Source organism: Apus apus, chromosome 1 (assembly GCF_020740795.1).
Source record: "Apus apus isolate bApuApu2 chromosome 1, bApuApu2.pri.cur, whole genome shotgun sequence".
Lineage (NCBI taxonomy): Eukaryota > Metazoa > Chordata > Aves > Apodiformes > Apodidae > Apus > Apus apus.
In genome coordinates, this window is record NC_067282.1 from 30,033,461 (window position 1) to 30,054,384 (window position 20,924).

At 37.8% G+C, this 20,924-nt stretch overlaps 1 protein-coding gene across 4 annotated transcripts in view; it reads left to right on the forward strand.

Annotated features, from left to right (window-relative positions):
* Nucleotides 1–20,924, forward strand: part of ZC3H13 (zinc finger CCCH-type containing 13) — a 45,873-nt gene that overhangs the window by 17,324 nt on the left and 7,625 nt on the right. For all 4 annotated transcript variants that reach the window (XM_051616481.1, XM_051616471.1, XM_051616461.1 and 1 more), the window contains 12 exons: nt 1,365–1,473; nt 3,128–3,267; nt 4,027–4,181; nt 5,367–5,564; nt 6,907–7,080; nt 8,986–9,296; nt 10,325–10,789; nt 11,707–11,889; nt 14,946–15,489; nt 16,533–16,636; nt 17,052–18,068; nt 19,104–19,613. In XM_051616481.1, coding sequence (XP_051472441.1) covers nt 1,365–1,473; nt 3,128–3,267; nt 4,027–4,181; nt 5,367–5,564; nt 6,907–7,080; nt 8,986–9,296; nt 10,325–10,789; nt 11,707–11,889; nt 14,946–15,489; nt 16,533–16,636; nt 17,052–18,068; nt 19,104–19,613 — 3,910 coding nt within the window. The remainder of the gene's footprint in view (nt 1–1,364; nt 1,474–3,127; nt 3,268–4,026; nt 4,182–5,366; nt 5,565–6,906; nt 7,081–8,985; nt 9,297–10,324; nt 10,790–11,706; nt 11,890–14,945; nt 15,490–16,532; nt 16,637–17,051; nt 18,069–19,103; nt 19,614–20,924) is intronic.

Here is a 20,924-nt window from a genome sequence, read left to right on the forward strand (position 1 = left end):
TTCTAAGGCTTTGAATGTATTGGGAGGCTTGAAGATAACTGCATTGAAGCATCTGGTTTAGTTCACTAGGTAAAATAAATGCAGTATTTGTTCTAATTTATGTCATTAAACTAGAGATAAGATTTTTAGTGAATAAAAAGGAATAGTTGACCATCCACACTTGGGAATGACTATCCACAATGTCATGTTATTTCCTTATTGTGTTTCTAAGGTGATGTTAAAGATTTAAATTAGGTCAAGATCTGAGTCCCAGTAAGGAATAGCTAGTAAAATTCTCAGGCATCTCCTTTTTTTGCCATAAAACCAAAGGTTCCTACATACCAACATTGAAGAATCAATCCCCAAAGACAAAAGAAGGCACTATGGGAGGTGAGAACAAAGGGGATATGGGACAGACTTTCATTATTTGCTCTTTCTGATTTTCTACTTAATACATTAACCTGAGATACTTCTAAACTTCAATGTTCTTTTTTTGCAAATAGTGAAAAAAACTTTGTCCTGTACTCCAGTTGAGCCTGGGTAGATTGTTTAAAGAATGTCAATTCAGCAGAGGCAGTGATGCAGCTATGCAGCTTTACTACAGGAATTTAGCACGGGGAGAAGAGCAGCACAGGTTCAGTTGCCTTTTAAAATTCTTTCCTGTAAGAATAGTCCCTGGCTTCCTTAAGTATCCACAGGACCATCTGCCACATGCAAAATGGGTGCAGCTGCCATAGTTAGACTTGTCTAATAACTCCGGGCCAGTGGAAGTTCAAGTATCAGTCTTGTTCTATCAAAAAAAACTTTATTCCATTGTGTTGCTTTAGACATTTTTTTGTCTTCCTTCTGCCAGCCAAGAGTCCAAGGGTCTCTGTTTTTTGGGTTTTTTTTTATTATCCCTCCCTCCCCCTTCTTTATCCCCTAGACAGTTAAATGGTTCAGCTTCTGAGGGTCATCTGCCTTGCTTATAAGTATTCTTATTTACAGCTGAGAATTCTTGCTCAAGCTGTTAAAATTATACTCTTCAAATGTTCATTATACTTCTGGTCTTCAAAATCTGATCTGTTCTTTCAGTTCCTGTTTTAAACTTTATTCGCTGATACATGCTCAATTCTTGCTCTGCCTTTAAACCTTCTTTTGTGAATCCTTTCTTCTCTTTTCCCCATCTGCTATTTGCATACTGATTATATGAAATTACATTAGAAGATGTTGCCTGTGGAGTCTCTGCTTGTTTTAGAGGGTATTTGTTCAACAGGCTAAAGAGGAAAATGCTTTTTGCGCTATAAAAAAGAAACAGCCAAAATACCACGTAAAATATACGTGCTTCTTCAGGCTTCTTTTAAGATAAAGTTGTGTACTTTAATGCAGCATTTTTCCCTTTATAGAAAGAGTCTTCACGAGGAAGACATAGAGAAAAGGAGGATATCAAAATTACAAAGGAGAGAACCCCAGAAAGTGAAGATGAAAATGGAGATTGGGAAACAAATAGAGAAGGTAAGTATAATTAGACTAATGGTTCCCCTACAGGTCAAAGAATTGCAGAATTACTGGGCAGTATGTAAAGCAAAATGCTTAAGAATTTGGTCTCTAAGCAAAATACTTTTTATGTGGTAGCCTTTACTGTTCATTTTTGGAGGAGAGGAAAGCAGCAATCTGAGTTGGACTGCTACATTGGTAAAACCAAGTTATTTTAAAAACCTATGCTTTTTTTTTTTTTTTTTTCCTTTTTGGATTCCTCAGACAGCAAGGAACTGGTTGAATCCAAGTTACATCCAAAGTAATTTTGAAACTGGTCAGTCTGAGGAGATGGCATAACTTCTTTGAATTCAAAAGTCAGCAGGTTTTTGTGTAATTTGTAGTGGTGAGGACTGTCTTATTAACAGGGGTTCCATTAAAATGAGCGTATCAACAGCTGAAGGTAGCAATTGATGAACTGTCTATCTTTTGAAAACACTGCAAGTGCTATTACCTTCTGCAGTCTTTTTTTTGTGTGTGAGGTTAAAAGGTGATTTTCTTGTTGAGAATACTTGTTTGTTTAATATGTGGACAGTTGAGAAAAAGACTGTCTTTGTTTTCTCCACTTTTTTTCTGAGTCTTTCCATAGCTTCTAGTGAACAACAGTGTTCAAATAGTTCTGTAAATACCAGTGTTTCATAAGTAGTTATGGTGTTGCAAGAGAAGACAACAGGCGGACTAGGAATGAACCCGTGCTGTTAGGAACTGCATCTTTCTATAAGCTGTTCCCGTGCATTCATGACACATGAAGGGAATTTGTAGAGTGAGTTTAGTTAGGACCTATAAAAGAGGTTTTGCATTGTGTAGAGAAAGGGGGGTGAAAGCTAGTGACTTTTTAATGCAGTAATCTTTTCTCTGATAATTATTTTCCTGAAGTGCTTTTTGAGCAATAGATTTAAATAGCTGTAAACAAAATAAGAAATGTAAACAGAGTGAGTAAAACTTACTTTCAGTAAGATTTCACTTGCAAGGCTTATAGCATGTGTTAACTAGCTATGACTTAATGAGAAAGTGACAGAAATAGCACCTTACCTGATGTGAAAATGAAACAGTAATAATGTTTTAAAAACAGAAATAAACTTGAAGTGTGCATTTATCCAGTAAAAGGCGTCATATAGACTTATTTTAAAAGAAATTCATAGATGTAATTAAATAAGTGTATTAATTGATTTGTGGGATACTCTATTAAACAAAAACCTCTAGCATCACACATCACTATTTAAATGATTCATGTGAGATTTCCCAGTTAAGTAGTGCTCTACCTATTTTTTTCTTTGTGAAAGCACACTTCTTTAAATGTTCTTGTTATTTTAATATAAATAAGCAGTTTATTTTCTTTCCCTTACTACCTCAGCTTAATAATTGCTGCAAATCTCTGAAAGACGTTAAGGTGTGTTGTGTTTTGTTGGTTTTTTTTAAATGAAGTTCAAGAATTTAACTGCAGGCTGTATGGAACTAGCTGGAGTTATTTCAGGTTTGCAGACATAATTGGAGGAGAGCTTAGCTTCATTGATCCATTCATACAGTGCTTAAAAGTCAAGGAAAAGTTTATACTTGGTATCCAGTATGTTAAATTTTATTATTTCATATGCGATTATTTGCTAATTTTTTATATATTTTTTTTTAAATAAAGACTCTGATAATGGAGATGTTAATTATGATTATGATCATGAGCTGTCTTTGGAAATGAAGCGCCAAAAGATTCAGAGAGAACTCATGAAGTTGGAACAGGAAAATATGGAGAAACGAGAGGAAATAGTCATTAAGAAAGAGGTTTGTATTATGTAAATGTGAAATTAAAACAATAATTCATCAGCTACTCCATAGGCTTCTAATTCTTTCCCAGAAGACTTGAGCCTCCTGGACTACCAATGCATTATTGTATTACATAGCAGTAAATAACTGGCACGTGTATCACTTCGTATGTGACTTGGATGTTTATTGGTTATGGGTATCTAGTCAATAATCCAGCACCATAACCAAGTTTTTTGCTTTATTCAGTCAGCCGTTAAATGAGTAGGATATAATGCATTTTGCTGATGTAAAACTAGCAAGACCTTAAAGAGAAATATGGAAGAAAAAGTGTAATGTTTGCCAAGCTCCTTTTCCTATATGTCTTGTAGAAACAGAGTAAAGTAGAGTGAGACAAAGCTGTGTTAGAAACCCAAAAGCTTTAGGGAAGCTTTAAAAAAAAAAAAAAAAAAAAAAAAAAAAAGCAAGCCTGAAAGGAGGTCTTTATTATTCAGACTCAAGTGCTGACTCAAGTACTGATTTTAAACTTTTAGTGACAGTTTTTGTAATGTGTTACAACATGCATCATCTTTGCCTCCCCCACCCTTTTCCCGTCATCTCCATTTATGGTCATCTTTGGAAACGATGTCATTAGTTTATTTGAGGTAGATAGGTAGATGTGTACATGGTTAGGATCTCAGATGTAGACTGTTACTGAATTTACGTTTGATGCATATGTCAGCATACAGGTAAGCTTTTGAGCATCAATATCTTACCAGTTAATGTATTATTTTCCTAAAGATTTCTCCAGAGGTGGTTAGATCTAAGTTGTCACCATCACCAAGAAAGTCTAGCAAATCTCCAAAACGAAGATCCAGTCCCAAATCATCTTCTTCAGCTAGTAAGAAAGAGAAGAAAGCATCTACAGTATCTTCCCCACTTTTGGATCAGCAGAGGTCAGTATGTAGATGTGTCTTGTGAGAACAGAGAACCACACTGGTTTTTATTACTGAGGTTTTCATAATTAATGTGGTTTGTTTTTTTTCCCCCTTGCATTCAGGACTTTAGATTATGTAACTTTAGGGGAAGATCTTTAAATTATGCATTGTGAATCACCTTTTGTAGAAAATTGTTGTATGCCTGTAGTGGTGAGTTGAATGACATAATGGTTTACAAGCAGTTCTCCTTTTTGAATGTCCAGAGTCTCTGTAAGCTGATTAACAAATTTATTTGAGATATTGAAGAATATGAAGTTACTCCTCTAGACTGAAGTTAAATGTTTAAAATTTGATCAACTGCACATTCTGTTGGTATTGCATATTGCTTTTCAGGAAATAATGCTTGACCTTCAAGGCAGGAAATTTCTCAGAATTCAGGAGGGGGAAAAAAAAGTAGGGGATGTGTGGGGAAAGGAAAAAAGTTAAGGACAGGGTATGTGAAAAATCACAGGATGTTCAAACTGGGCACCTTGCTACAAAAAGTCTCCAAAACCTGTTTCTAAGGATCTTTTGAATCACTGTTTGCAGTTTTTAGGTAGGAAAGAAATGTTGATTCTGTGAGAATGTACAGCATGGGCTAGTATGTTACGGACATTCAGTATGCAGTGATACCTAGTTTATAGCTTTTTTGTCAGTGGTAGTTTATATGGAAAAAATACACTTTCATTTTGTGAGATGCATATTTGGATGCTTTATCCTGCATTAAGTAGTTAATATAAATTGAAGGCATGAGTTGTTCAAGTCATTTTGTGTATTTGATTGGGGTATTTCATTGCAGAAATGAGAGTCTAAACCAGCAGGATGCTCTGTTACAGAGTCTGGTCCTCTGATGTGTACAGTTCATGTAAGGGCTTTTTAACTTCGAAAGCTGGTTCTGTCTGAGTGAGAGCAATTAGTATTTATGTTCACTTGCTTCAGAAGCAAAGGTGATAAATTTAAGATCTCATTGGGAGTTTTTACCATTTACATTCACCCTTTGGTCAAGTTCAGATATTGAGCACTGCTTGGTAATGGAGTGGTGAATCCTATCCTAAAAGCTTCAAGGCCCCTTAGGTTATAATTGTCCTGCCAACATCTCAGAAATCATCATTTGAAATAGTTGGCAGTCTTTAATTTTTTCTCCTTCTGTTAATTTATCTCTAGGAGTTCTAAAAGTAACCAAAGTAAAAAGAAAGGTCCTCGTACCCCTAGTCCTCCTCCTCCAGTACAAGAGGAAACTCCCCTGGGGAAAAAACACAAAGAAAAACATAAAGCAAAAGAACGTTCAGAAGAAAAGACAAGAGAGGTGAAAGAGAGAGGGCGTGACTTTGACAGGCACAAGGAGAAAAAAGAGAAGCAGAGGTAAGTTATGTTGCTTTATCAGCTTTTAACACTAATGTAACCTTGCTTTTAAAGTTAATCTTTTATGGAACAGTGAATGAAAGATTTATACCTGCTTTGCCAACAACCTTTTCAGTACTCATTTAATATTTTAAGTGTGTTATATAAATGGATTGATAGACTATAATTAACAGATTGGTAGGTTTTAATTACATAACTTGGTAAGTTTGTAAAATGCCCTTTTGAATGATTCATTACTTTTCAGGAAGTTGGACCTTCACTAGTGGAGCAATTAGTTTGCCAAAATCTTTGTCAAAGTCATTCATTTGTCCGCTTGCCTGCTCTTGTGAAAGCTTAGAAGGCTAGTATATTTCTAAATTGGGATTTGCATGTTTTACCTCTCCCTAATCATCTGTGGGTTAAAAGTTTCTGAAGCAGTCACTGTGATTTTAGAATTACTTCACTTCTGCATATGTATATCTGGTGGACAAGTATGACTATTCCTGTTATTTTCTGAAGCACAGGTGTCCACTTAAGTTGAAAAATATAGCATCTGTATTTTTAAGTCCTGTATTCCCTTGGTGAAAATAGGGTATGTGTTTGTAAATGTTTATTTTATAACTGGCATAGTAAAGACTTAAGTAGTGGAAGACCAATGAATTGTGTATTTTTAACTGATTAAATAAATTACACCATTCTTACTTTAAAGTGTATTATTTCCCTCATGCTTGCATGCTCCCTTTTTGGAAGAAGGTCATAAGCAGTAGGAAAGTACATTCTAAGTAGTGCTGAAAGGTTAAAGAGAGTATTTGGCTTATCATTGTATTATAATCCGTATTGCCATGGTGAATACAAACTTTTATTTCAGTGTTGGATTTTTGTCTGTTTTGTTTTCCTAAATAGCAAAAGTTAAGAAATAATTTTACGTTTAAATAACTGAAGGTTCATTTGTGACTGTGATTAGTGTTTGAAAGTGTTTGTGAACTTGAGTCTTCTTAAACCAAGTTCTGACATTGCAGACATTTTCAAATAAGGTAGTAAGATAGTACTCCATTGGTAGGAATTCTGTTTCATCACCACATGAAATGTTACGTAAAATTACAAGAATGTATTTTTGGTTTTATGATATTCTAGTTTTGTATTTTACAGTCTGGTGATTAGCAAGAAATTTAGTGTGTATCTTGCATTCTTGAGTTTTGCTAGCTTAAGGTAATTTCACATATGAAATTATAGATGGAACAAATGATTCTATAAGATAGTTCTTTTCTTGTGAGAACAGATTCTGTCTTGGAGTTGTTTGTAATTTCTTAGAAGTGCACTAATGCCTACACTTGTTAAAGAAGCTACTGTTCATATTTCCCAGGGATCCCTCTGAAAGCTCTCATAGGCAGAAGCGTTCTCCTAGTCCTGCAGATCATTCTGGCAGTAATTCTTCCCCTTCCAGGGAATATTCACCACCTGCTGCAAGGCGGAAACAAACCTCCCGAGCTCCAGCCAAGTCAACTACTCACAAGCATAGCTTTTCACCCTCTCGCAGGTGGGAAGTCAGTTGTTGGTTTGACTACTTGTTCGTATGTGTCTGTTTTGGATATGTGTGTGCCTCAAACACTTGAGCTCTGAGACTTTTCTTTTTTTGGCAAGTTACTACATTGAGAGTACTTGTCATGTCAAGAATACAAGTCATGGTGCAGGCTTCCATTTATCAGTTCCTCTCAAATTATTTGGCTTCAGGTGGAACTTGAAAAATCTGATACGAGACAGAGTCAGTCTGTGATCCTTAGGGAACATTTGTTTTTCCTCTTCCTCACCTTCCCCCTTGTAAAAATGTAGAAAATGTGAGAAGTCCTCTGTCTTGGAGATGGGAAGGAATGGAGTTTCTCAGTTCTGAAATAAGTAATGTGATATTGTCACAGTTTGACAGCTTACTCAAAGAAAAAAAAATCAGTAAAAGGAAAAGTGGCTACATCCTGGCTCAAATCAGGACAGATATACAGATCATGGCTCAACACATGTTTCCTGAAAGGCAAGCACAACTAGCTAAACAGTACACATTAGCTCTGTGTTCTTGACGTGAGTAGGATCTTTTTCCCTGCAGAGTCTTTGTATTCAAGAAGCCTTAGCCAGGAGACCCGTTGCCGAGTAGCACTGGCTGGGCAACTGTCCATTTGGCTCTTGGATAGGGCCATGAAAGGTTGTAAGCCTGCTAACCTGAATTATTCCAAAGCTCATTCTCTGCAGAGCCCAGCTGACATTAGGTCTCACTGATAAGAATTTCTTGTAACATTTGCAAAATACTTGGCAAAAGCTTTGTTACATAAATAACATGACCAACTGCTGAGCTATTGCAGAAGATTGCAGGGAGGTACTGCTGCATTTGGTAAAGTAGTCCCTCATTTTAGAGTCACCTGAAACTGAGAGCTTCATCTGTAGAATCTGGATGTTTAATTGAAGTCACCAAAACTTTATATGGTTATTCAAAAGTAGGAACTAAATTATTTCAGTGGGATTTTTGAAGATGTATTGCTCAGGAGTGGTTTTTGTGACTCCTTTTTGGAGTCTGAAATTTTGTGAAGTGGAGGGAGTTGGGAGTTAAGGGCAGTGCATATTTCCATGAGTAAAGATACTTGCAAGTTACTTTGATACTGACCTGGGCAAAAAATGACAATGGAGCTCAAAGGCTTGAAGTGAGTGTTTGTCCACATTAGGCTGTGCGTGGGATAATGTATTATGAGGAAATGTGTTTACTGTTGTATAAATGATCTTGAGCTAAGTGATGGGATTTTGAAGATGAGAGACACTTCGTTGTTTTTTTCCTGTATTCTGTTAGATAAGAGTTTTCCTTGTTTGTGTAAACATTCATGTTTACTAGAATTTTAAGTAGATACACATATGGATTTTCAGGATCCAGGCCTAGATTGTTTAGAAGTCAATGCTTCTAATAAAAGAAAGAATTTAAAATGACAGGAGGGAGACACTCACTCACTAAAGTGTTCAATGCTGTTGGAAACAGTTCCACTTAGGTAACACCATGTAAAATTTATCTGCCTGATTTTACCGTGAGCTCCAAAAAGTATTTTATATTGAAGAAAACAATTATTCTTTGGGGGCAGAGGAGAGGAAATGTTTTTGGTTTGTTTTTTTTTTGCTCCTCCCTCCTTCTCTAGGAAAGCATTCTGGTAGCTGTGAAATATACTTTTGGTTGAACAACTTGTTCTTGGATGTTAAATGAACTATAACCATTTAAAGATAAGCATTCTTTGAAAGAATATCCTTGATACTCTTGATGGACGACTAGTTTGATATTTTATGGAAACAGCACTTATTTTCAGCAGATAGGGTAGAGAATGCACAAAATATTTTAATCAGTCTTTTTTGTAGGGTATGGTAAGAACCTTTCAAATCAAGTTATTACGTATGTGCCTATTTCAACTCTTCGTTGCAGGTCTGCTTCCCCATCAGGTCAGCATCATTCTCCCATATCCTCCAGACATCACTCCTCTTCATCACAATCAGGCTCCTCTGTTCAAAGACATTCTCCTTCTCCACATCGCAAAAGAACTCCTTCTCCATCCTATCAAAGGACAGCTTCCCCGCCTGCGAGGCGATCATCTTCTCCCTACCCCCCACATACTTCCTCTTCTCCTCAGAGGAAGCGAAGCCCTTCAAGACATCGATCTCCTGGAAGAGAAAAGGGAAGACATGATCGTGATCGGACTTCACAGTCTCATGACAGGCGCCATGAAAGGCGGGATGGTACGAATAAAAAAACAGCTCTTTGGAATAGTTTTTATTTGCTTGCAAGGTGCATTTTGAAAATAGATATATCAGGTTCTGGCATCATCTGCACCTATCCCGGTGACTAGGGAGGTCAAGAAAATACTGGCTGTACTATTGTTCCTGTGCTGGTGGTACTCTTTTCAGGGACTGCAGTGGAATGTTCCTGATAGGAATGCTTATGTAGTCTCAGCTGATTGTAAAGGTGCTGTAAGCATCTGTCTAGGTGTAATGCAGGCCTGGCATCAGTAGGCAAGTGATGTTCTCTTGGTATCAGACATATGCTAGTGGATCAGCTGAGTGATAGCTGGATACTTGTAACTATTACTCCTCTGTGAGGCGCCCAAATGCTAATCCAGTCCTCACTGATTGCTTTATCGTCTTTTTAATTAACATTAAGTGAGATCTGTGCGAAGAAACAGTCAGTCACTCTAGAAATTTATAAAGCTGGTTGAGCAATTATGTGGTGGTCAAACATGCTGCTTCTCTCAAGGGGCAGATTACAAAGAGTATATATGCCAGCTTTATTTCAGACTGGCTGAAAATTTACCTTCCTATAGCAGTTACATTATAAATACATAATTTTAAAAAGGCAATAAACTTAGGGCATTGAGTTCTTAAAAGCAAGTGATCTAAATACAGCACAAATTTCCTGAAAGTGTGTGTGTGTGTAGAAAAAAAGGAATCTATGATTGGAGGAGAACTGATCCTACCTTCATTAATTTTAAGTGTGTGTGCCCTCTAGTATATTTGACATTTATTTTGATTATACTATAGTCTTTTGAACAGGTAAATACTTGTAAAGTGCAGATTAAAATTGACAAAAAGATCTTTAAAGCTTACTGAATGTATAGGTAGATACCCAACGTGATCACCTTACATTTTCATTTTTATTTTCTGTGTGTATGTCAGAAGTATATTTTGACTGTATTAGGGTTATTGGTGTGCTAAATTTTTGCTTCTTCTGATTAAGCTAAGTATATAACATTATTTTAAACACTTCACAGAAACCAGAGGAAAAAGGGAAAAAGAAAGAGAAACAAGAGATGATCGTGATTATGACCAGGAGCAGAGTACCTCCAGGGATCACAGAGATGACAGAGAGTCTCGTGATGGAAGAGATCGGAGGGAGACAAGAGACAACAGAGATCGGAGGGAGACAAGGGAATCCAGAGACACTCGAGACTCCAGAGATACGAGGGATTATAGCAGAGATACCAAAGATAGTCGTGATCAGAGAGACTCACGCTCCACACGCGATTCCCATGACTACAGAGACAGAGAGAGTCGTGATGCCCATAAAAAGGATGACCAGTATCAGGAGGACTCACGCAGCTACGGAAGATCCCATGGTAGAGAGGAGAGCTCTCGTGCTGAAACAAGGAATGACTCCAGAAGTGACTCTAGAAATGAGAGCAGGAGTGATAGAACTGGCAGAAGTCGAGGCAGAGGTCCAGAATTATCTGACAAGGGTATTGCATGATTTAAAAAATTAAATTATCCCTATCTTTGGAGACTGAATGTTGACATTGATACTGTCTTACTTTATATGGAAGTGCTGCCAGATAGGTCATGCTTTTAAAGCTGTGTTCAGTTCTGTTGTTGTTAAATTAGAACAGTTGCTTAAATTTACAGCAGTTTGGTGTTTTCGTTATGGTGGCATAATGCTGGTATTCTGCCATCACATTTCAAAACAAGCCCTAACCCTTATATACCACTCTGTTTAATGTTTCTGCAACCCTAGGTTTTCCCATGGGCTACAAAAACAAGTAAGAGGCTAGTGGGTAATGGAAGATTCATAGGGGGAAGTGTGTCTCAAAGTACTGGGCACCAGGTTTTTTTGTGTTCTGTCAAAAGCAACTGCATGCCTTAGGTACTTGAAAGCCGTCTTTCACACACACATACTTTGCCCCACCCCCACAACCCTGCCCCTTTTTGATTAACAAAAGAAAAGTGGGATTTTAACCTTTGGTAGTATTTTTCAAAGTCTGATTTTAGAACAGCTTCACTTCACCTTTTAGTCATATGTAGTAAATACACTGGCTTTCCCAGGCTTGTTGTGACATTTTCATTAGGAAAATGTTGTACAGCTTTTCCAAGGAAAATGATCTCTACCTTCTCAGCTTATTCTTATATTTTTAGTCAGAAGTCCTTATGCTGTGATTCAGGGATGGTGATTTAGAAAGTTTTGATTTTGCAGTTTGAAAGTAATAACTTTGCAATTAAAACATGAAAACTGAGTTGTTGGTTAAGTAGAGTTTCATGCTACAATTTCTATTTCCATTAGCAGTTAATTCAAGTTTATTAGAGGTTACTACTTCAGTTGGTATATCAACAAATTTCCTTACATGTGGAAACTCATCTTTTATATTAATCCATTTCTTATCAGGAAGTCGGGGCACTAGAGGATCGCAGGTTGATGGTCACAGCAGTAGTGGAAACTACCATGACAGCTGGGAATCAAGGAGTAGCTACGCTGATCGGGATCGCTATGATAGTCGAGAACAAGCAAGGGATTCCTCCTTTGAAAGAAGACACAGTGAACGGGACAGGCGGGACAACAGAGAAAGAGGTATTTTAATGTATATTTTTACAGATACATATGTAGTCAAATATACATGTATGAGTGTGTGTGTTTCTCTCCCTCATTTTTCTTCCTTGATCCACCCCCACAGTACGAAGTCATAAATAACTCATTTGACACTGCCCACTGACAGTAGTCCTAACCGTGATGTAAGGTGATTTGGTTAGTAAGATCTCTTATTGGCAGTGTACACATTAATTCGATGGCCTTTCTCTCTTCCTATGGCTAGATTTTGGTGCCTTGTATTTTCATTCACCCAAGTAGTCCTTGAACAAACAAACTTCTCCAGGAAATTTCATTGTAAAACTTCAGTGTAAAAGATTTTTTTCTCCCTCTTTGCCGCCTCCTCTGCTTCATGTGCATGTAAGCTTAGAGTCATGATTGCATTTGATTACTGGTACTGTTTGTCTGTATAGAAACATTGTACTTTTGCACTGCAAATTACTTGAGTGTGTTTTGGGGAAGACCTGACTAATAGACTGACTCAATTACAGACTACTTAAATTTATGTTTAGTTCTAAAATATATTACCTGGGAAATTTAATATTGATGAATGCTTTGCTGTGGTCAGTAAGAATTAGCGAGTAAGTGTTGGTACAGATAACAGTGATCATGGAAAGAGTATGCAAGACACAGTATGGAAGATGTCATACTCCTGCACCTGAAGGTGTACTCTGTTGTCTCTAGAGTATCCAAGTACCAACTTGAACTCTGGAAAATATTTGTATTGCTCACCAATTAAGAGAACATGAAGAGTCAGGCAAATTAAAATAGCATGGAAATGAGAGGAGGACCTGTGAAGAATAAATATAAAATTACAGTGTGTTTTTTTTCTCAAGTTTTAATTAGGAAAGTGACAGAATGTTGTAGCTGTTGATTAACTTCAGGTTTTCAAAGGGATGTTTTATATACTACTTTGAGAGATGCTTTTTGGCTCACTGAAATCTGCCTGCTGTAGCTTGTTCTTGTAGTAGGTTCCACTTTAGATTCTGTCTCATCTTCAAGGCAGGATTTCAACAAACCTAGTCTCCATGCTTCCATTTTCTTGTCAGCTGAAAATTCCTACAGTCTGAATGTATCCTGGGGGTTGACTTTGGCAGATGAGCTTGTATCTCTTACACCTTCCCACCACCAATAAATCCTAGATACATTATAATGTAATTTGTGCTCTTCGTATCGTATTGAGTTCTTAATTTATTAACAATTAAAAAAACCCTACACCCAAAACCAGAAAAAAACTTTAGAAGTAAAAATATCATCACAACAAAATAAATTTCTAGAAGTGAAGTTGCTTTGAATGGATTGTGTTTCCCTTTGGGGTGAAAATATAAAGAGCTTGAAGATAAGATCTGTTGTTTTCTTCCTTAAAAATTTAGATCACTTTTTGTGATAGTAAATCCTCCTGTGAGTTACAATTCAAGACACAGTTTCCATAATAAGTCCACAGTCTTAACATTTGCCATTCAGAGATTAATCAAGATAGATTTTTCGTGGTACTGTACTTCTATGATGTGTAAGGAATCTTTTTAGTATGGTTTTAAAATGCAAGTTTGCAAATTTAAGCTGCTTTTATTCGACTAAGGCGATTATGTTCTTCAAAAAGATGAAGTCAGGTAAGAAGTGCTGACTTAACCACATTTGTCTACTACACTTCCAGTGTCTTGATTCATGTACATCTTCCATCTGGATGTTTTGTCACCAAAACTGGCATAATAAACAGAAGTTAGAGTTTCTGTATAAAATCTAATACTTAGTATGCACAGTCCATCATATTATAATATTATAGACACTATTAAAAGTATGTGAAACCTGTTCACAGGAACAATTGCATGGATTGATGATGTACTACTTTAGAAAAGAAGTGTTACATCCCTAGCAGAAATGTCACTAGAGTTTGCTTTTAATTTTATCAGGCACCAGGGGAGCATTCAGTCATTGTTAATTCACTCATGGATGAAAATTTATTTAAATGATGGAAATGCACATTTTATTGATTTAGTCCCATTTGAACTCTGCCTGCTCACCCATTGTGGACATGGTCTCAATTTACAGTGACGTGCACTCTCAGCCTCAGAGTAATGGACCGAAAAATACCAACCTCTCTTCATGCCACTTTTTGCTCTTTAGTGTAGTGCTTTTAGTATATTTTGTGGAAAAATAGTTTTACTGATTTGTGGTGGTTCAAATACTACTAACATCGGCATAGAAATTGTTAATGAAATTGTAAAAATTTATAGAAATATACAAGAAATATCCAAAGTATAATTAACAAAATGCAGCTAAGTCTGTGGAGAGTAAATACCATTAGATAAATCAGGTTTCGCTGTCGTCCTGGATCAGGAATTTTTTACATGGTTTGGGTTTTTTCCCTGACTCTAATCCACTCACTCTCTGAACAGTGAAAAACTCTGGTGCTGTAACTGTAAGACACTGCAGTGAAAACATATGAAAACTTCTAGCAGTTCTGCTTCCTGCATTATGTCTTTGCCTCTCCCTTTCTTATGGGAGTGGTTGTGTATTTCTGTGCAGGGATCTCTTCTGTGATAAGACAAGTCAGTATTTATTATTTTGCAGTAACTTTTACTAGTTTACTAAGTTCTTCTAAAGCCCATGACTTGTAACAGGTTTAGAAATTTGAATTTTTGTAACGTTTAATACATATGTCATTTAAAGCTTTTCAAGATCTTATACTAGATTTCAAACCATTGAGTAATGCAGCAGTAATAGTTAGGCTGTGAGGCGTATAATTATCTTTTAAGGATATTCAGAAAAATCTGGTAGAAAAATAAATTTTTATAGTAACTTTTGGCTAAAATAAGCAAAGCTGACTCCCTAAATATTGAAAAAATATTTCAGAATTAGTACTGCTTTTTTATTTTTTCCTCCCCAAAGAGAATTTCCAAGTTTCTCCTGGGAGCTGCTCTTCTTCTAATGCAAACCAATATCTAGGTTGTCAAAACAACAGCTCTTGAGTTTTAATTAGTATAGTGGAAGCATTATACATGACTTTAGCACTTGATGATCCAGCCTGTCTCTCTTTACAGATCAGAGAGCAAGTTCACCAGTACGACATCAAGGACGAAGTGATGACCTTGAGCGGGATGAAAGGAGAGAAGACCGAAGGGTAGATCGGTCTGATGACAGGAGAGATGAAAGGGCCCGGGAGAGAGAGCGAGAAAGGGAGAGAGACCGAGAGAGGGAAAGAGAAAGAGACCGGGAAAGAGAAAGGGAAAAGGAAAGAGAGTTGGAACGAGATCGTGCTCGGGAACGGGAGAGGGAGAGGGAACGGGACAAAGACAGGGACCGTGAGCGTGACCGAGACAGGGATCATGACAGGGAAAGGGAACGAGAGAGGGAGAGGGAGAAGGAACGAGAGCGAGAGCGGGAGGAACGTGAAAGGGAGCGGGAGCGGGAAAGAGATCGAGAGCGGGAACGAGAAAGGGAGAGAGGTCGAGACAGGGATAAAGAAAGAGACCGCCAGAGAGACTGGGATGACAAAGAAAAAGGAAGGGATGACCGCAGGGATAAGAGGGAAGATATCAGAGAAGAAAGAAGTTCAAGAGATGTTCATGAGGAAAGAAAATCCAAGTAAGTGGCTCTGATTGTTCCTTCAGTCAAAAAACCACAACCAACCAAACCAAAAAAGGCATTATTTTACTGTTAATTTCAGCATGTTAGTAAGCAGAGCAGTACCATAAGGAAGAAAATAATTGTTTATGCAGGAGTCCCATCTGGACCCATGTCTCCCCTGCATCTGTGTGGCACATACTGGTGCCCCAAAATCAGTACTATGCTGGTGACGTAATCTGATGCTTTGTTAGTGCAGAATCATGAAACTCCTCGGGACCTAACAATTCAGTCAGACTGTAATATTCCCTTTTAAGTATACTTGCATGGCCTTGTCTTTAATCTTGCAGGCATTCTTGGAAACATAATAGCAGACTGTGGTACCTTTTGAAGCCTGGAAAGCTAGATAGCAGCCGAGTAGGTCTGGGTTCATGACTCTGTTCATTAAATTTCTGTGGAACATAGATTATCCTTTGCACTAGTACATTTTCAATACCAGAAGGCTACCAGTGAAGGCGTGAACAATATCCCAAGTAAATGCATAGTACTTCCTTTTTTAGTGCATAGCACTGATTTACCTTTTTCTTTTTATATAATACAATAAAATTCTCATTGTTCCATCACTAAGAAGCAAAACAGTGTTGCCCTTAATGGCTGCTTCTTCTGGAAATAACTATTAGTAGCTTTTGTGTGAGGGAATCATGTACAGGCTCTCCCCGTTCCACTGGCAGAGAAGTGAGCAAGCATCTGCGTGAGGACTTGGCTGCTAGCTGGGGTCAACTCACTGGAAGGATGATTGCCACAGGGAAAGATTGATCTTAATAGCTTTTCACAACTTTTTGCTAAAAAGATAGTTTTCTGAAGTGTTTGAGTTTTAGTTTAAGGTATCTTACCATTTGGGAAAAATGACTTAGGAAACTATGAAACTTCCTGGCATCCTTAGATCTGTTGTGTTCTGTATCAGGTACTTAGACTTCAGGGATTGTATTGATGAGAAACTCGATTAATGAAAGGTTTCTTCAAAGAATCCTGAAGAAGTTTTAATGTACATGTTTGTTCTGCAGGAAGCGCCACAGAAATGAAAGCAGTCCAAGTCCTCGTCAGTCACCCAAACGTCGCCGGGAGCACTCTCCTGATAGTGATGCTTACAACAGTGGAGATGATAAAAGTAAGTAGTAGCGGGCTATCTCTGCAGCTGGGTCCAGCTTGTCCTCTGCTTAGGGAAAATAATTTGCAATCTTAAATTGAAAAAACATGGGGAAAGCTTTTGTAAATGTCCTCTTTTCCCTTATTTTTATGAACAACACCATTTTTCTTAATCTATATGTTTGTCTTTTATCTTCATTTTGACATTATGTTACTTCTACCAGGTGACAGTGGCGTTTGCATATGTTTTTTAAAATGCATGTTTGCCAAAATGGAAAGAGTCTGTTGCTGCTGCAGCAGTAGAAAAACTGAAGAAATACAACTGAAATAATGGGTTACGTGTTTTAATTGACACTTTCTGGCATGCACAAGGTACCAGATGTTCACCTGTTCTCCTACCTAAACAATGCAAGTACATCCTTTTTCTTGTTTTGTAGATGAAAAGCACAGACTTCTGAGCCAGGTTGTGCGGCCACAGGAATCCCGGTCACTGAGCCCCTCTCATGTCACAGAAGAGCGGCAGAGTCGCTGGAAAGAAGATGAGAGGAAATCAGACAGAAAAGAAAGTTCCCGGCGTTATGAAGAACCAGAGTTTAAAGAGAGGGTTTCTTCAGCAGATAAGCAAAGAGAACAACCAGATTCTTCAGAAAGCTCCCGGTCTAGGGTTCAGGAAAATCTTGGACACCGGCCCTCTGAAGAAAGAGATGGTTCTGATAGACTGCATGATGACAGCAAGAAGAAGTCTAAAATACAGAAAAAGGCCACAAAGAAGAAGAAGGATGATGACAGTGGGGTGGAAAGGTACGCTAATGAGTCGACGACTGAGGAAAGCCAGGTCTTTTCACCCAAAAAAGGTCAGAAAAAGAAAAATGTAGAGAAAAAACGGAAGAGGTCCAAGGGTGACTCTGAAGTTTCTGATGAAGAAATTGTTCCACATCATAAAAAGAAGAAAGGCCCGAGAACCCCTCCTGTAACAAAAGAAGAATTGGTTGAAGCAGCACCTGGGAAAGCTGTGGCAGAAGTCTCCCAGAAAAGAGAAGATACAACATTTAGTGACTGGTCAGATGAAGATGTTCCTGAACGCAGTGATGTTGTTCCAGAAAGAAGCACTGAGGATTCCCATAGAAAAAGTCACAGGACAAGGGTGGAAAAGGTGGAAGCCCCTCATGTTACTATAGATGATGGGCCACACCGTAAACCTGTGGATCAGAAGCGCAGCAGCAGCCTAGGTAGCAATCGGAGCCATGCCTCCAGCAGACTTAGATCCCCTTCCAATGAGTCAGCTCATCGCAGTGGAGATGACCAGACTGGTCGGAAGAGGATCCTGCACAGTAGCTCTAGAGACAGGGATAGAGACAGGGACAGAGAGAAGAAAAGCTTAGAAATCACTGGGGAACGGAAGTCCAGAATTGATCAGTTGAAACGTGGGGAACCCAGTCGCAGCACATCTTCAGGTAATACACATTTTAGTGGGACTAACCTGTTGTTCTGTATAAAAGTGCAAAGGTACAAATCTCAAATCATTCTTGTCTGGCTGTATACTCTTTAAATTTGTAATGAGTGTGAAGGGGGAAGGAGGTGCTCTGCCATTCACTGTAAAGCTAGAGTGAATTAACATTCCTGCAAGTGTTACCATATTCGAAAAGCTGATCCTCAGCCAGCAGGATTACCACTTTGTTTATACCAAAATATTCAGTCAGATTCAGTTTACGCTGCCTGGGGAATAAAGTAATTTGTAGGACAAAAAAAATCCTTGTAGAAAGAGCAAATGCTTGTGCTTACAGAACACTGAGGTAGTTTTATCATCTAAATAATGCCCTTAAATTGATTATTAACATTCATTTTTATATGGAAATTCTGAAATTATGCAAAATGAAAATGTCTGTTCTCAGAGAGAGATCCATTATCATCTCAGAGCTATTTTCACTGAGCAAAATCTCTCATGGTTCCTGTTAGGCATACTGTTAATGCATACTGAAATAATCTTTGTAGCAAATCAAAATAATAATGATTGACTTGTTTTGTGTATTTCATGTAAAAAAAAAAGTGTTTTAAAATTTAAAGAGCAGAATTAAGAAAAAGCACTTTGGCTCTCTGTTCTCCTTATGGTTGTATGCCTGAAGTTATTTTTTTGAATTTATAATTTGCTACCCATGGCATTCATAGCTTTTAGAAGACATCTTCTGAAAATGTTGAATTTTGAGATGATTCTTCACCACTTAGCCCCCATCCCCATTGCCTAAATTTCTGAGTTAAAATTATGTACCTTCAGTTTGGCTTCTGTAATACTAGAAAGTAACCACTAAATATCTCCTTGAGGGGCGGGGAGAAATACCTTACGTTTTTAAGTATGCTTAAATCTATAGGCAATCTGAAGCCATTATTAATTCGATGCTTTTGAGAAGTACATTTTCATACCTGAACCTTTAAAATGTTTTGGTCTAGTAAAATGGTATTACACTTACATATATGTAAAATATTTTGTTCAGATCGTCAAGATTCAAGAAGCCACAGTTCAAGAAGAAGTTCCCCTGAATCAGATCGTCAGGTCCATTCCAGGTCCGGGTCCTTCGACAGCAGGGAAAGGCTTCAGGACCGAGATCGCCATGAACATGATCGAGAACGAGAGAGAGACAGGAGAGAGGGAAGACAGAGGGACTGGGACCGAGATGTTGACAAAGACTGGCCGAGAAGCAGGGAACGAGAGAGACTCAGAGAACGAGAAAGGGAGAGGGAGAAAAGACGGGAGCTGGACAGAGAGAGAGACAGACAACTACCTGATACTTCTGAAAGAGAGAGAGACAGAACTCTTGACATTTCCTCTCAAAAAGAATCAACGAAACACAGTGAAACGAAACTGGACAGGGATCATGAAAAGGAATTTGATGGTGTTTGTCGGGATTCAGCGGCTTCAGAGAAGGAAAGAACAGACAAAGATTTAGGACCTTTACAAGGTTTTGAAGATGCAAACGAGGCCGAAAAGGTTGAGAGTTTAGAAGGTGAGATATTCTGGGAAAGAACCTGGACTGACAAATATTATTCTTTCCCTTTTAGTATAGTGCTGAATTGAGCTATATTCATTTTCTGCTGAAAGGTCTATTGGCTTCAGTTTCTCTACTATGGAGGCAGACACAAAAAGAGAGAAATCTGATGAACATCTTCCTTGGTGTTGATTGTGTTTGTGTTATTTGTTAATTTCTAAAGAAGTCTTGAGGCAAAGAAACATCAATTATCTGAGGTGTAATTTCACCAAGGTGTAATGTTTCTGAATAGGCAGTTTGCTAAAGAATACCACCACCATTTGATTGCCTTGTTATATCATTGTAAGATCCATTTCTTAGTTTGGAAGTGACAGGTAATAAGTGGAAAAAAATGAGTGTTGACTTGGAACTGTTCTTTGGGGTTTTTTCTTCTGCAGAGCCCAATTATCATAGAAATTATTGTCTGATTAGTAGGTGAAACATACATGTGGCATGACAGAACAGTCCAAAAATGGCTTTACTGAGGAAATCTTCATGCAGCTTCAGTTTGCTGGCCATAATGGTACTGGGGAAAACATGCTAAGGATTAGGTAAAGTAAGAGATAAGCACTGACAAACTCTTGAACTGTTTGTCACATGCATTGGACAGCTTGAGCTTTACATGGATAGGGAGTTTGGGAAGTACTTTTAACCTTTATCAACAATGGTAAAGAAGCAAGAATCTAAATCCAGAGTGACTAGTGTATATCATGTTTATGTGTTCAGTAAGGTGGCTTTCTTTGGTGATTGTAGGAGTTGTCTTTCCTAAATTCTGTTGAGAGGAAAAAAGGTATTGTAGGATTTGGAATTTTTGGATGTGTGGGATGATAAGGCCTGAAGCCCATAGTCTTCAGAAAGAGAAATGAATGAAACTTTTATAATTTTACACAAGATAACAGGACATTGTCTTATTACATTTGCATGCTAAATAAGAATCCATAGATGTTCATTGTTAATTTGGGCAGTGAAATTATCTGTAGAGGACAATGAAGACTATTTATTACTTATTATATCTCCTACCTGATTGCGCTCAAAGTGGTCATTAAGCGTGACTGGTACAATTGAGAAAATTCCATTTAAGGAGCTTATCTGTGGAGTGCAAGCACTTGTCAAAGAGTGTTTTGGAGTAAGCATAGGGAAGTATGTTATGTCTTGCTGTAAGGGACAGAATTCAGGAATTGTTGAACTACAGGAAGGAAAGGTGCAATAAATCTGAGAGTGGTGTTGGTGAAAGCCTATTCCTAAGTATATAACCTGTTTCCAAAAGGGCATCTGTAACTAAACAGGCTG